The sequence below is a fragment of the Vulpes vulpes genome, chromosome 6 (genome assembly GCF_048418805.1).
Source record: "Vulpes vulpes isolate BD-2025 chromosome 6, VulVul3, whole genome shotgun sequence".
NCBI lineage: Eukaryota > Metazoa > Chordata > Mammalia > Carnivora > Canidae > Vulpes > Vulpes vulpes.
In genome coordinates, this window is record NC_132785.1 from 102305458 (window position 1) to 102322913 (window position 17456).

The 17456-nt window shown below is 34.3% G+C and overlaps 1 protein-coding gene across 5 annotated transcripts in view; it reads left to right on the forward strand.

Moving 5' to 3' along the window:
• RAD51B (RAD51 paralog B) overlaps window positions 1–17456 on the forward strand; it is a 717101-nt gene that overhangs the window by 30110 nt on the left and 669535 nt on the right. For all 5 annotated transcript variants that reach the window (XM_072761803.1, XM_072761804.1, XM_026008457.2 and 2 more), the window contains exons 6-7: window positions 3305–3424; window positions 4632–4815. In XM_072761803.1, coding sequence (XP_072617904.1) covers window positions 3305–3424; window positions 4632–4815 — 304 coding nt within the window. The remainder of the gene's footprint in view (window positions 1–3304; window positions 3425–4631; window positions 4816–17456) is intronic.

The following is a 17456-nucleotide window of genomic DNA, read 5'->3' on the forward strand; positions in this document are numbered from 1 at the left end:
TGGGTATGTGTATGAGGCAAACTGAAGGATGAAATAAGAGATGGGGTCTGAGACTCTGGAAGGTATGGACCTGGGGAAGTGGAATATCAGTTTGGGAATTTAGGAGATGGAAGTGGGCAGTCCTGAGTTGTCATGAAATCAGAATAGCTCTGAAAACTAGGAAGAAATGTAGTTCAACAGGAGAGGAAGACATTAAATAATCACGAATGTGTAGAATTGTAACTATTATAAGTCCATGCACAAAGGAGAGGTGTATGTTGTATTGATACTATGTGGAAGCAGTGGTCAAGCTTAGATCTGAAGAGCTGCCTGTCACCTCTCAAGGTTTTAAGTATCCCATAGCTAGTGCCCTCCAATTCCCACCAGACTATTTAGAATGTCACTTTTTCTGAATAAATATATCAGGAGGGAGGCATATAATGTTAGTGGCTCTCCATGACTTTGGCTCATTAGAAAGATAATTACCAGTGTGGCCTTAAGACCATTTACTTATATATTTGTTGACATGAATCCAGGATCTGTGACCCAGGGGCAAACAATAGTGGGGAGAGAGAGACACTTTTTGAGATGGTTTCTTAAGTCTGGGTAGGTTTCACTTGAGTCTAATTTCAGCTACTTAGCATTTGTGAATCTAGGTGAATTAGTGGGGAGATCTTGAAGAGGTTCTAAGATAGAGAATGAAATTAGTCATAAGTACTTATTAAAACAAAACTTTGGAATTTTCTGAAAGCTGTAAAGGACTAATAGATTCACATTGTTGTATTTATATCACAGTGCTGAACAAATCCATACTGAATTAATGAACAGGAAAATACATATGTACAAGCAGCTTTGAGGAACCATAAACTTCTATTTCAGCACATTTATGATGCTATATTTCAACTAGAATTTTGGAAAACTTTTTTTTTTTTTTACATTAAGCATGTGTTTTCTTTCAAGTTGTCATGTGGTCACTAATGTAAAGCATTTAACTTTCCTTTTATACAAGAGCTGTGAAGTAACAGGGGGAACTAATAACAAAAACCTGGAACGGATCCAGTTTTTTCCACTTCAATGGTAATTCCATTCCTCCAGATTCTCATCCAATTAGTCAAGAAATCCCTTCAGCTCTTCTTTTGAACTCTACCTTAAGTTCACTTCTAATCAGCTGAGCTCTTCTCCAGATGAAGTCACCATCATCTCTTATCTGGACTACTGTACTAGCTGGTCTTGCTTTCACCCATGTCCCATGTACAGCCTCTTTTCCATTTTGGTAGAGTGATTCTTTAAAAAAAAAAAAAAAAAGAAAGAAAAAGAAGTCAGATCATGTCAGTTCGGCTTTCAAGTTTCTTATTTTACTAAATAATATCTAAATAAAACACCATAGACCTAAGGATCTTATGTGACCTTGGCCCCTGGCTAGCACTCTGACCTCATTTCCTCTTATTCTCCCTCTTGTTTCCTGTGTTCTAGCTATGTTGGCATCCTTGTTTATTCCTCGATCACTCCAGGCACCCCAAGCCCTTGTTATATATAATTCTCTTTTCCTATACACTATTCCATTGGATATCCCATGGTTCATTTTCTCATCTCCCTTAAACCATTGCTTCAGTTCACCTTATTAAAGAGACTTTCCCAGGCCACTTTATATAAAATAGTATGTCTATCTGTCACAGTCTGTTCCCTCATTCTGGCTCATTTTTCTTGAGAGCACTTAATACCTGATATATAGTATATATTTATTTGTGCCTCTCAGTAGACTGTAAGTTCCACAAGGGCAGCTTTTTTGTTTTTGTTGTTGTTTTTCAGTGTCACCTAGAATCGTGCCTGGTATTTAGTAGATCCTCAATAAATGTGTGTTTTGTTTTGGGGTTTTTTTTTTTTTGAGATTTTATTTATTTATTTGAGAGAGAGACAGAGGGTGAGTGAGAGGGAGAATCTGAAGCAAACTCTGCACTGAGCACAAAGCCCAACGCAGGGCTTAATCCCACACATAACCTTGAGATCATGACCCAAGCAACCAAGAGTCAGACGCCTAACCAACTGAGCCACCCAGGCGCCCTTCACTAAATGTTTCAAATGAAGGAATCTTAAGTGCATACTTGAATACTTTTTATGAAAAAGATGTCCGCTAGATGGCATTGCTTTCAAACTTTCTGTAGTAAATGTCTGGGAGCAAAAGATAGGATCTTTTCTGTTGTTCCTCTAACCAAGAAAGATACTTGTGATGAAGATTGTCACAATAAATTGCTATAATTAATATGAGGCATATAGATACTACATTTGTATTTGGCTTTTGATTTCTGTATTTTTTAGATATCTTTTCTAAAATAAAAAAATATTTAGAAAACCTGATTATAGAAAATTATAGTGTATTGATATATAAATAACCATTTGATAGAGTTATTTAGCATGGTAACTGTGAGTAAAGTCACTTTGTGTCCATACATTGACCACCTTCCTTCTGAGGGGTCTTAATGGAATGAGAGAGCCTTTTACCACTCAAGGCACCAGCTGAAATTCAGCCTAGTGTTGAAAGCAGAAAATTATTATTGTCTGTCAGCTATTCAGTTGTTGTTGCCAATGAGTTAGGTACTCACTGACTGAGATAAGTACTCAGTACCTAATCAACTGAGCGTCCAGTTTTGGAAAACTTGCAGGTTTTTGGCAGATGTTGCCATACCTATCCTATTAAAAATTAGTGGGTTGCAAGCATCAGAGCTTTTATTTTAGCTGACTTCTCTGACCAGCTCCAAACTCAGCAAATAGTTACCTTAATCAAGAGACTTAGACGTCTCTTAGAAAGAAAATAATTTCCTGTTTACCAAGAAGCTATTGCGTAGCATTTATTTTGTATGTATTAAGTTTTAATTGAGAAAGCATATTTTTCTGTTCTAAGACATGGAGACTTAACTGATACTTGATTGTTACAATGATAATATTATATATTTGTTCAAATATATTTCATTCATGATGATGAAATAATTTTCTTATTTACTAAACATATAGTCAAATTATCATTTATTGAAAAACGTATCTATTTCTAGAAAGATAAACCTCAGGACATTGTTGTGTACTTAACCTTAGATGAGATCTGAAAGCACTTGCTGGCTTCATGCTCTGACTGCTAACCTCTCTTAGTTTTTATAAAGGAAGGCTTACTATCTAAAATAATATATTAAGGCATTTTGCTTATACCTACTCTATTTTTGTTCTGTGTTACTTGTGGCTTATGAGTTTCCTAAGTAAAATTCATTAGACATTCAGCATTCCAGCCTTAAATATCATTAACTATTTTCACTTGTGCAATTTTTCTTCCCTACAGACTGGTTGAGATAGCAGAATCTCGTTTTCCCAGATATTTTAACACTGAAGAGAAATTACTTTTGACAAGCAGTAAAGTTCATCTTTATCGGGAACTCAGCTGTGATGAAGTTCTGCAAAGGTATGATGCTTTAGATTTTGGTAATACTTTGAAGATTTATTTTTTGTTTTTTATGTTTTTAGCTTCTGAGTGAAAAAGTTTCTGCATATGTATTAGGGTTATGGGAAATAATTATTTCAGTGTTCTTTATTTGCTATAACCTATTGGATAAGACATTTCTTTAAAAATGAAAACAACATATTGAATGAGTGAAATGTTTTAGATTTAATTAATTATTTAAGTGATGTATTAATTACCTATTACATTAACAGGCTACTCCCAATATTCAGCAGCTTATTATATTTTTTAAAGATTTTATTTATTCATGAGAGACACACAGAGAGGCAGAGATATCGGCAGAGGGAGAAGCAGGTTCCATGCAGAGAGCCTGTTGTGGGACTTGATCTTGGGTCCCTAGGATCACGCCCTGGGCCAAAGGCAGGTGCTAAACCACTGAGCCACCCAGGGATCCCCTATTCAGCAGCTTAAAAAGGCAAACATGTATTATTTCATGTAGTAGCAGAGGCTTAGGTATTTTAAACCACTGGGAGTGGTTTAGCTGAGTGTTTCTGGCTCAGGGTTGCAGAAGAGGTTGCAGTCAAGCTGTCAGCCAGGACTATGGTCATCTCAAGGCTCAAACAGGGCTGGAGAATTCCAAGGCCACTGGAAGGCCTCCCTTCCTTACTGTCCGTTGGCCAGAGGCCTCTGTTCCTTACCATGTGGTCCTTTCCATAGAGCTGTAACAACATGGCAACTTGCCCTCCCCCAGGGAGAGTGATTTGAGAGAGTGGGCAAGTGAGAGAGAGCCCAAGAGGGCAGCTGTAGTCTTTTATAACCTACTCTCAGTAGTGACATCTCATCATTTTGTCATATGCTGTTGGTTATACAGACCAACCCTGGTAATTGTGGGAGGGGACTGCAGAAGGCTGTCAATACCAGGTGGGAGTAATGGGGGCTGATAACAAGCAATTTTACCCTAAAAGTAGCAGGATTGTAGGAGAACCAGAGAAAGAAACCAAATGAAAACATTTTGGTACATTTTCAAAAGAGTGCTATATGTATAAAAGAGCTGGAAATAAGTTATGATTATTGAATACTCGCAATCATTACTGTAATTTAGGGAAGAACAATTGGTTGGCATTGTTTTTAAGTTGGTTCATCTTTGTAATACTCCATTTTATATTGTATCTTAAATTTATCCACTATTTTGCAAATTCTGCTTTTATAGGATTGAATCTTTGGAAGAAGAAATTATTTCCAAGGGAGTTAAACTCATAATTATTGACTCTGTTGCTTCTGTGGTAAGAAAGGAGTTTGATACACAACTTCAGGGCAACATGAGAGAAAGAAACAAGTTCTTGGCGAGAGAAGCAGCCTCCTTGAAGTATTTGGCTGAAGAATTTTCAATCCCGGTAAGTTTTTTTCTTTTTCTGTGTTTTCTTTTATGTTAAGTTCACTGACCTATAACATCAACTAATATCATTAGAAGAAAATAAAACAGATGGTGTGTTAAAGATAGCATGGTCTAATTGCTATAGCAAATACCACCATCTTCTTAAATTTGTTAAACTGTTGAGGTTATCTTTTTCACAGCTGGAGTTGGGAGCAGATTTAACGTTGTTTGTAAAAATTCCTTTAGTCAGTCTTTTTCTTCCATCTCATTGTTGACTCTCTGTGTATGCTTTGTATTACTTTTTAAACACCCAGGTCAATATGAATTACTAGAACTATATGAAATTGCCTAGATCTATTCCTGTCATTTATTCTATGGCAATATTTGTCAATGTTATAAATATTTTAGATTTAGATACTATATTATAATGTTCAGTGCTGTCTTATACACTATGTAGCATTTGGTTTGCTCCAAATGGCCAGAGGTTGACTATCACATTTTAGTGTGTTGGGAGTGACAGTATTGAAAATATCAGTAAGGAAACCTTGAGAGATTACTGTTGGCACCACTTTCCATAGTGGGGTGGTGATGAGTAAATCTGAAGATGCGGGTATCTTGCAAGGGTTTGTGGTGGGTAAGCTATAAGGTATATGTACTGATTGCTTTCCCATTAGCAGTACAGAGAGAGGAGAGTTCTGTTTATTCTGCAGCCTCACCAACATTTAGTATAGTTAGACTTTTCAATTTTAGCCAGACATCATCTCAGCAGAAGATAAGAAAATTCTCTAAACTGAGATAAAATTTAATTATGATTTTATAATTTTTAGATTCGTGTTTGGAAATGAAAATGAAATTTAGATTCGTAATGGAAAATTAAAAGTTTGGATCTTTATAATATGTACCAATGCTGTAAACTACCACACAGTCTTTGAGATTTATAAACCCAAGCAGGAAGTCAAAGTAGAAAATGTGGCATATAAAAAGTTCTACATTTCTTAATGGCTTTTTAATTCATATTTTGGATTATATGATGTAATTCCTGGTGAAGTCAAGGGCTGTAAAGTTTATCCTGGATGACACTCATCTTTTAAACTTTATTGTAGTCGATTAAAATGATAATTCCAAATCCATGTTTTCCCTGGCCAAGGGAATTTTTAAAAATTTTGTAGGGTTATTTGATTAAATGGAAAAGTTAAGTATGTATGCTTATTTTATTAATTCATACTGGTTACTTGAGTTAATCCTATGCAAAATATGAAAATTCACTTTTTATAAGTTGTATTTGTTTACTTTTAAATGTAATTGTAGGCTAGTATTTCTCAGTTTTTTTCTGAGGTAATTTATTTTCTTGAGTGAGAAAAGGGCTCTGCTTTTCTTTGTTTTTATTAGTGCCCTCTGAAAAAGTAGGTACTTGTTCCAACTCTCTGTCTTTGCCTTTGTTTTTCTCTTTGGAGATAAATGTAGAATATAATATGCACTTCTGTAACACAGGATAGTAGTGGTTTTTGTGACAAGTTATTGTTGGTTTTAGAAGGATTTTGAAAAATACTTCCGTTGGGAAGTGTGGGGATTTTCCTGGCTAATTACCTCATTTAAATGAAAAATCTTGAACTTTTAGGTTTTTGAGCTGTACTTTGAATAAGCGACTTCACATGAAGCTAACTAGCTGAAAACAATATGTGACTATCTAATTTATCCCTTTCAAAATTGCAGACTGTATGCCTCTTTATAGTTCCTTAACATACCAACAAACATTCCCACCGCAAGAAGTGTTTGTTATTCCTAGTCTGGAATATTTCCCCTACAAATATCCATATGATTTCTTCTCTCCTGTCCTCTTATTAATGAGGACTTTCCTTACCATGTAAGTGTTAACCACACTCCTTGCCTTCCTATCTCCCTTATCATGCTTGGGATGTTTCTTCATTACAGTTTTCACCCTCTAGCATGTTATATATTTATTATAATTGTGTGTTTATCTCCTCCACCCCATAGACTGGCCACTGGAACTGTCTACTTTGTTCACCACTTTATTCTTAGCAGAAACAGTGCCTAACACATAGTAGGCTCTCAGTAAATATTTTTGAATATATGAATTGCAGATATTGCTTTTCTCTTTGGACTTGAATTAATTTTATATATATTGGTACTACATTTAAATTTTTAATGTTTGCTTTTAACCTTTTTTGATCCATTTTTAATATTGTTTATTATTTCTAATAGTAATAAAAGATAATATTAGATAGCAGAATGTCATTATATGGGAGCTGTACTCAGATTACACTGGCATTTGATAGGAAGAAAAAGAATTCTTAAAATTCTTAAGCTTGGAAAAGGCTTTAGAGATCTATATAGTATCAGAAAGCCAGGAAGTTAAAAAGATTCTATTTCAGTTTAGTAGAACTATGATAAGTGAATGTCCAATGTTCTCTGAGTTGTGGGCAGGAAGCCAGGCATTCCAGTCTGCCCTCTGGCTGTGGATCTGAGATGGTGGATAGGGTCAAGACCATGTCTGGTACTTTGACACTCTAGATATCATTTCCTTAGGTGATAGTATGAGTACTTTATTGAATTTTAAAATTTCTTTTCGGTGAACATGCAATGCTTTTAATATGTGGGGAAAAGTTTAAAAGTATAATCTGTACTTAATTTTGAATGTCACATTCTATGTGCTTCCATATGTTTGTATGCAAGGATCCTTGCATTCATGAAGATTTCAATCTTCTCTCTTAGTGATTGATAGAACTAATAGACAAAAATGTTAGCAAATTAAATCTAGAAAGTCAGAAGACCTGAATAACACCACAAATTTGATCTAATTGACATTTATAAAACATTCTACCCACTGCGGGCAGAAAATGCATTTCTTTCAAGTACACATGAGATATTCACCAAGATAGACAGTATTCTGGGCCATATAATAAAACTCAACAGATTTAAAAGACTGAAATGGTACAGTGTATGTTTTTTGATCCACAAAAAGAATTAAATTAGAAATCACTAATCTAAACATATCTGGAAAATCCCTAAATATTTGGTAGTTAAGCAAACACTTCTAAATAACCTATGTTAAAGAATAAATCACAAGAGAACTTAGAAAATATTTTGAAGTAAATCAAAATGAAAATGCAACATATCAAAATTTGTGAAATGTGGCTAACTCAGTGCTTATAGGGAAATTTATACAATTAAATGCTTATACAGAAAAGAAAGATGACAAATCAATGATCTAAGTTTGTAAGAAATAGAAAAAGAAGAATAAATTAAACTCAAAGTATACAGAAGGAAGGAGATAATAAAAATAAGAGCAGAAATCAATGTAATTGAAAACAGAAAAACAAACAAAAAAGAAAACAGAAAAACAATGGATAAAAAAACCTCAATGAAATAAAAAGCTAGATCTTTGAAAGACCAATAGAAGTGATAAAACTTTACCCGAAACTTTACCCAAATTGACCAAGAGAAAAAATAAAAAACAAACTAGTAAAGTCAGGAATGAAAGAGGGAATATCCCAATATATCCTATAGACATGAAATGATAATAAAGGAATGTATGAATAGCTTTGTTCTATTAAGTTTGATAACTGAGATGAACAAATGCTTTGAAAGACACAAATTACTTACTGAGGAAGAAATAGATAACCTAAATCATCCTTTATCTGTTAGAAAAATTGAATTTGTAGTTTAAAATCTTGCAAAGAAAACTCTAGGTCCAAATGATATTATTGGTAATATCTACCAAAAATTTAAAGGAGAAATATCAATTCTATACAAGTCTTCCAGAAAATATACAAGAAAACTACAGACCAATATCCATTATAAACATAAACACAGAAATCATTAACAATATATTAGCAAATTAAATCCAGCAATAAATTGAGTGGAGCTTATTTCAGGAATACAAGGTGGATTTTGAATGCAACATTAAACTATAAAATCTGGGGATCCCTGAGTGGCTCAGCGGTTGAGCGCCTGCCATTGGCTCAGGGTGTGATCCTGGAGTCCCGGGATCAGGCCCTGCGTCGGGCTCCCTGCATGGAGCCTGCTTCTCCCTCTGCCTGTGTCTCTGCCTCTCTCTGTCTCTCATGAATAAATAAATAAATAAATACAATCTTTAAAAAAAAATAAACACATAAAATCTATCACATCAACATATTAATAAAAGATTTCAGTAGATGCAGGAAGGAAAATCAGTTAACAAAACTCATCAGCTGTTCATGATGAAAATTCTCAATAAAGCCAGAGTAGAAGCGAACTTTCTCAACTTGATAAAGGGCATCTACAAAAACCTTCAGCTAACATTATACTTAACAGTAAAATACAATCTTTCTTCCTAAGATTGGGAGCATGGATAAGATAGCCTACTCTTACCATTGTAATCTAATGTACTATAGATCCTAGCTGATATAATATGGCAAGGAAAAGAATTCAAGTACATTTAGGTTAGGAAAGAAGAAATAAGACTATGTTTATTCATAGATTGTATAATTTTAGTAGAAAACCTAAAGATTCTACACAAAAAAAGAAAGCTACTAGCTACTATGAGTCAATATATAGAAATCACTTGTTTTTCTGTATGTTGGCAATGAACAATTGGACATTGAAATAAAAAACCTGTACCTTTTATAAGAGCACCAAGAACATGAAATACTTAGTGATAAATGTGACAAAATATATATAATATTTTTTATGCTGAAAACTACCGAACATTGATAAGAGAAATCAAAGAAGACCTAGGTAAATGGAAACATATCATGCTTATGGACTGAAGACTCAGTACGGTCAAGATGTCATTTCTTTCCAAATGGCTCTATGTGTTTAACACACAATCTCGGTCAAAATCAGTAGGCTTTTTGGTAGAAATCAATAAGGCAACTGAAGTTTATGTGGAAATGCAGAAAATTGAGAATAGCCAAAGCAATTTATAAAAAGGGGAGTATCGAGGACTTTCACTCTCAGAATTCAAGACTTAAAAATAAAAAGGAAAAAAAAAAAAAGAATTCAAGACTTACTATAAAGCCACAGTTATTAAGAGAGCATTGTATTGGTGATAGGGTAGATTCTCAGATCAGTGGAACAGAATAGAGAGTCCAGAAAATAAGTAAATTTATAGTCAGTTAATTTTGAACAAAGAAGATAATTCAACAAAAAAGGGATAGTTTTTCAATAAACGGTGCTAAAACAATAGGATCTCTGTTTGTAAAAAATAAACCTTGACCAATTCTTCATATTATTACACAAACCTAATTCCAAATGAATCATCCACTATAACATAAAACCTAAAACTATAAAGCTTCTAGAAGAAAACACAAGAGAAAATCTTTGTCACTTTGAGCAAGGCAAAGGTTTCTTAGTGATTCAAAACACATGAACTGTAAAATATATTAACCCTCCTACTCTTTGCAGATACTTTTAAGAAAATGAAGAGACAAAGCACAGATTATCAGTTAATATTTGTACAACTTATATGTTAAAGTACTGATACCTAGAAATATAAAGAATTATGAAAACTCAGTAAGTCTAATTTTTTAAATGGCAAAAAATGGAATATACACTTAAAAGAAGACATAGATGGCAAATAAGCACATGAAAAGATGCTCAATTATTAGTCATTAGGGAAATACAGGTTAAAATCACAATGAAATACTGCTACATGCCTATTAGAATAATTCAAAAAAACAAAAACCGGGCACCTCGGTGGCTCAGTTGGTTACATGTCTGCCTCTGGCTCAGGTCATGATCTTGTCCTGGAATCATGTCCTGGAATCGAGTCCCACATTGGGTTTCCTGCTCAGTGGGGAGTCTGCTTCTCCCTGTCCCTCCCCTCTCTCATACTCAAGAGCTCTCACTCTCTCTCTCAAATAAGTAAAATCTTAACAACAGAAAACAAAATCCTGATTCTACCAGATGTTGATGAGGGTGTGGAGCAGCTCCAACTCTTATCCATGCTGATGGAAATGCTAAGTGGTAGAGCCACTCTGGAAAATACTTTGACATTTTTTTGTAAAGTTAAACATTTTAACTATGTGACCCAGCAATCTTTCTTCTAGGGATTCTGTTTTTTATGCAAAGAAATTATATTCTATCCCTGTAAAACTCTGTATGAAAATGTTTTTAGTACTTTTATTCACAATTACCAAACACCACAAACAGCATGAATTTTATCAGCTGGTGAATGGATAAAGAAATTCATATTCAAATAATTCAATATTCATATAGCAGAATACTACTCAGCAATAAAAAGGAATAAACTACTGATACAAATAGCAGGGGTGGGTATCAAAAGCATTGTATTAAATGAATGAAGCCAGACTGAAATTACTGTATTTTATGTGATTTGTTTTAGGATATTCTGCAAAGGGCAGATCTATGGAAGTGAGAATTAGGTTTGTGGTTTCAGGGGCTCAGAGTGGGAAGATGAGGAGATTGATTACTAGTGGGTATGAGGAAACTTTTTGGCATGATGAGAGTGGCCGATATCTTAATTGTGGTGTGGCTAGATGAGTATGTAAGTTCCTCGAAACTCAGAACTATCACCCAAACAGGGTTTGTTTTTTAAATTATGTGTTAATTTTTCCTCAAGAAGAAACAACAAAAAGCAAATGAAGCACTTATGCTAGAGGATCTCTTATGATTCAGAATTTTCTTCTCTGATTTTAACTTTCCGTTACTGTAAGGAAAAAGAATTACCAGGTGTGTTTAATTAGTGAACTTTATTTCAGCAGTTCAAGCTTTGGCCTAACAGTCTTCTTTTTAAAAAATTGCTGTTGTCTTCAGAATTTATGGGAAAATATCAAGTTGTTGAAGTTTTATTTCATGTTGCATTATAATAGCCTCAAAATCAGTTTTGTAGATTTTTTTTACAGTTGAGTTGTAGGAGCAAGTTGTTGAAGACTTCTAGGTAAGAAACAACCCAACTGGTCCTTAGCCTCTTGCTAATTCTTCTTTCTGAAACGTGTTTCCTTTTTTTTTTTTTTTTTTTAACTAATATCTTTGTCTATGAAGTGATATATTTGGACAATTTGTGAGCACTGCCAGCATATTAATGACTGTTGGAAATATAGTAATCCCTAACGATAATGCCAAGGCAAATTTTTAAAAAGCTGAAATGTCTCAGTTTGAATTCAGATAGTTTTAACCTCAGAAGTTGTCACTAACTTGTATTTTAAATTCATGCCTTCTTTTTGGAGATGATTAATTTATAAGAATGTAAGAAGAAACATCCTCCCTCAGGATTGAAGATAAATTGATCTCTCAAGGTCTTCTTTTGTTCTTTCTTCATTAGTTTTGTGTAACAAGATACTATGATCTCAATCAAGATTTAAATCTAGACATTTTATTTTATTAGTTTTGTGGAAAGTCACAAAAAGCAGCTCTTTGGAGTAGTTTATATAGGATATACTATTCACTACTTTTTTATTTTAATAGGGTGAAGAAGAAGTATGTAGCACAAAAAATTCTAAATTTTAGGGACTTTTAGGTCCCCCAAAGGTGTTAAAGTTCTGACATTTGGTGGCCATGGGTGACTTGATCCTCTTTCAAAGTTTGGAGATGTTCAGGTAGTAACTTGGGAGCATATTCCAAGCAAGTGTAAGTTGCAGAAGACCAAGGCAAGGCCATTTCCCCTTCTAACATTTTGTTATACTGATATCTTTTCAAAGCTTTTTGTGATTGGTCACAATAGGACTTACACAGCTTTCTTTTATGACGTTTGTGAAATATTTGATTGATTTCACCATATTTGGTTCACTAATAAAGTATGTCATTATATTTTAAGCTTCAGTTCATGTTCTTGTCTTATTTTTATTTTTTATTTTTATTTTTTAAGAGAGGGAGAGGGTGAGGATGGGCAGGAGCAGAGAGGCAATCCTAAGCAGGCTCCACACCCAGCAGGAGCCTGACGCAGGGCTGGATCTCACTATCCTGAGATTATGACCTGAGCTGAAATGAGGAGCTGGATGTTTAACCAACTGAACGATCAAGGCTCCCCGCATGTTCCTGTCTTAAGACAAAATGGTAGCAGATAAAGTTTTCAGGAGACACAGAGTCTATTTTTACTACTTAATTGAAGTGTTTACATAATTATTTAATTTCTTGGGACTTCACAGACATGATTCCTCTAAAAGTTTAGGTAATAGAGAATAATATTCACATTCATCCCCTTGATATTGCTGGGATGCCTTAATCTAGTGCACACATTAGACGTATTTGATTAGATCCATTTATTTCATTGTGAAGAAGACTATTTGCTTCAATATGGGTAGTCTTACAGCTTTCAGAAGGGGTAAACTTGTACTATGCTAAGTGTATTCAAGTTAGGAAGAATTTATTTTATAATATGGCAGCCCAGGAAACCCAATATTAAAAAAATACATAGTGTCAATAAGCCTGGTAGATCTAATTTATTAATACTGTTTTGAGAGACATAAACAGTTCAGAGAATATGCAGTAGAGACATGTGTGATGGGATCACCAAGTTGGATTTTTGCTGCCAATTACGCTTCTGCAAATTCCAACAACCACCATGCTGTGGTGCAGTCCTATATTCTAGCCCTATTCCTCTAACAAGAAACAAATCGTTTACACCATTTCAGCAAATTTATTTTCACCAACATCTTAGATCTTCAGTTCACTTGCATTTCAGGTCTTATATCTACTTGCTGAAGGGAAAGCATTGTTTTCTTTTTCACTGATCTCCAAAGCAGTGTGTTCATATGGTGGGCATAAGATGATACGTTGCGGTGTTGGAATAAAACATTGGAAACATCCATATTTACTTTTTACCTTCTATTTCTAAAACTTATATTTTATATATGTTTTTAAATGTATATGAAGTATTAGGACAGTAGAACCTCTGTATACCTTAATAAAGACACATTAGAGGTCAATTTTGTTTTCATGAATAATCAGTAGTGGTTCACTGCTCTGGTTCACAGAATTTCAGGTAAGTAAGTAGAGGATACCTACACACACATACACACACACAGACTTTAATGCCTTTTTTTTTTTTTTTAATGTCTGTGGAAGTTTTCTGTCTCTGATAAGTCAATTTTTGCCAAAACTTAACTTCAAAGAGAGTTTTTACTTGCTTAAGGATTTTGGGTGAAAACATTTTTTCTCACAAACTTTTACAATATTAGAATTGTACTTTATAGTAGTTTTTACCATGGGCTTTGGAGTCAAACGGATCTGGGTTAGAATTCTGATTTCTCCACTTGCTACCAGTATAACTTAACTTTTATATCTTTAAGTTTCCTGAGGTATAAAATGGGACTTGCCCAACTTTAAAACAGTGGTATAGTGATAGTCTTCAGTAGATAGTAGAAAAGTTAGAGGGTGGGGTGCCTGGCTGGCTCAGAGGAGCATGAGACTCTTGATCTCAGGGTTGTAAATTTGAGCCCCATGTTGGGTGTAGAGATTACTTAAATAAATAAATAAACTTTAAAAAAGTTAAAGGATGACTTAAAAAAAAGGTATTTCCCAGATAGTAGAAACTGGTTGTTCTTTTGAATTAAATACTTAGCACAGAGGCTCACGCACAGCTTAACAAATGATCAGTTGAAAAAAGCTGTAAGCTTATAACTAATATTTAACACCTTCATTTTACAGATGAGAGAATCTTACTGTCTCTCTTCCAGAAACAGTAATACTTTGTTTCCCATTTGCTTGCTCCAGGACTTTCAAATGCCAGTGGGCATGTTCTCATTTTGTCCTATTAGCTCATGTAGGCCACTGGCAGCATACTTTTTCTAAGGGCCAGATAGTAATTTTTTAGGCCTTGTGGGCTGTGCTGTCTCTGGGGCAACTACTCAGCTCTCCCATTACAGCTTGAAAGTAGCCATAAGCCATTTGCAAACAAATGGGTATGGTTGTGGTTCAACAAAACTTTGATTACAAAAACAGATGGAGGGCCAGATTTGACCCATGGGTCATAGTTTGCCAACCCCTGATCTGGACCCTTCTCCCTTCTCTCTAGGCTAAGCCACCCAGGACTGGTGCTACCACAAGTCCAGAAGTTTATGGGATTAGGAGGAAGGGAATAGAACAGTGTGCTCATAAAAGCAGTGTTTCCTCAAACTAGTTTAAGGCATTGACCCAATTTTAAATGCAAATAATATTCTCATGAACCCCCATTATTGACTTCAGTTTCATTTTAATATCACAGAAATAGATAGAATTATAAAACAAGCTAATAACTTTTCATATCAGATCACACCATGAAACCTGAAAGTGGGTTGCATTTACAAGTGACACAGTACTATTCAAATTCATTACTCTGTTAAAGATGATAATTTGCTAAATCAAATTATTGCTTGCAATATAAACAAGTTAACTTATGGTACAGGGTCTTTTGCATTGCATATATATAAAAATATAAATATAGTCTCTACATATAGAACTACAGTAGAATATACATATATAGTCTATATATGAACTGCAATAGAATATACATATATACTCTATATATATATATACACATACATATATATGTATGTTCTACTGTCGTTCATATGAAGACTCCACTTTCCCACCTCTTTTATCTATTTGAGCTACTACAGAACCTTCTTCTGTTTGGAAAGGGTGACGTTATTTGGCCCTCACCTGGGTGTGAATGCATATATGAGTCTACCATTGCTCTTTTCTCATTAGTCCCTGATAATTAAAGCGGTACATTACTTGATTGAAAACAGACAGTGATATCATGTGGCAGTTTTCTTTTTTTTTTTTTTTTTATGTGGCAGTTTTCAATTATAAAATGTCTATACTAATATTTCAGGCCATTATTGAAATGAAAACATAAAAGTTAGAAATCCTCAGAATTTACAGACCACTGAATATATTTATAGATTACAGTTTGAGAGATGCAATTGTGTAAGTCTTATAGAGTCTTGTGTCCTGAAGTTTATCGGGGAGCTGTAAGGGACATTCTGCTGTTGGGATTATAATACAGAATCTTTGTCTTTTTAAAGTGGTCCGTGCTAGTATTGGAAAAAAAGCAGAAGGCTCTAAAAGTGCTTATAGACACTGTTTGAAAAGAACATGAGAGAAGAATTTAAATATTACCTGTATAAAACAAATTGTGGTCATAGTTCTTTATGTTGACTCTTTTTTTTTAAAAAATATTTTATTTATTTATTCATGAGAGACACACACAGAGAGAGAGAGGTGGAGATACAGGCAGAGGGAGAAGCAGGCTCCATGCAGGGAGCCCGACGTGGGACTCGATCTCAGGTCTCCAAGATCAGGCCCTGGGCCAAAGGCAGGCACTAAACCACTGAGCCACCCGGGCTGCCCTATGTTGACTCTTTATCACTGACTTCTAATTACCATACACAGAGTAGTTATTATACATATTGAAAATTATGTATCAGATTAAAATAATAGGATTTCTTGCCAGAAAGGACCTTAAAGTTCACTTAAATCAGCCCTTTCACTTCACAAATGACACTGAAGCTGAGTAGTGACTTGACTTGTTCAAGGATATTTAGCATAGGAGAGGACAAATAGTGGGTAGAATGCAAGATCTTTTGGATGCCGGTTCTCGGATTCTTTTTCTACTGTAGGATTATCTTTTTCCTGAGACCTAAACCTTCTGAAGACAGGATTGTGGGCCTCATACTGCAGACAAGTAATATTTAGGAAGTAATAGCTAATAAAATAACAATTATTAAATCATATTGTATACCTGAAACTAATATAACATCAGTTATATCTCAGTTTTTAAAAAAGCATATGCAGGACCCTGAAATAATAACAGAGTTGTGTATTAACTTCCACATGTGTAAAGAGGGCCTGAAAGTGAAGTTTTTTATTGAGCTGAATGAGGAAAGTAATTTGTTAAATGATAAGTGATAGTATGAGTTACTAGAACATGTAACTGTTGCTTAAATAAGAGGGACCTAATTTTAAGAGTGTTGTAAAGGGACCTGAAAAGTTTTAAAAATTATAATTAAGGCTTATGAAAATATAGTTACTACATATATGTAATGTTTGCGTTATTTGAAAATTTTTATCTTTTTAAACATAATTTGAATTTTCTCTGCTTACTGCTTACATCCTTTCCTTGTTTTTTATATTGGCCTTTATAGTATGCCGTGTTAGCTGTGTTCTCTTGTTAATTTTTTTTTGTTTTCTTAGAGTTTTTATGCACTATTTAAATAAAAGGGAATAAAAATACATTGCTAAGATAAAAGGACTTTAACCTTCAAGATGCTTCTTCAAATGCTTCAAATTTGTATTTTTGAACAAGCCAACCCAGATGCAGAAAAAACAAAATGCTATGGTCTAAATTTTTACTGTTTCAGAGGATTCGATGAGTTAATTTCAGTTGTTAGTATATGAGTAGCATTCAAGTTTTTGTCTCTTTCCTTTCTATTTCATTTTACCTTCATTTCTTGATATTGTATAAGTATTTTCTAGTATATGGAAACCAGTAACAGTTCATGAAAAATTTGAGGGGCACTTGGGTGGCTCAGTTGGTTAAGGATCTGCCTTTGGCTTGGGTCATGATCCCAGAGTCATGGGATCAATCCCCATGTCAGGCTCCCTGCTCAGGAGAGAGCCTGCTTCTCCCTCTCCCTCTGTTACTCCCCCTGCTTGTGCTCTCTCTCTCTGTCAAATAAATAAATAAATAAATTTTAAAAATTAAAAAAAAAAAAT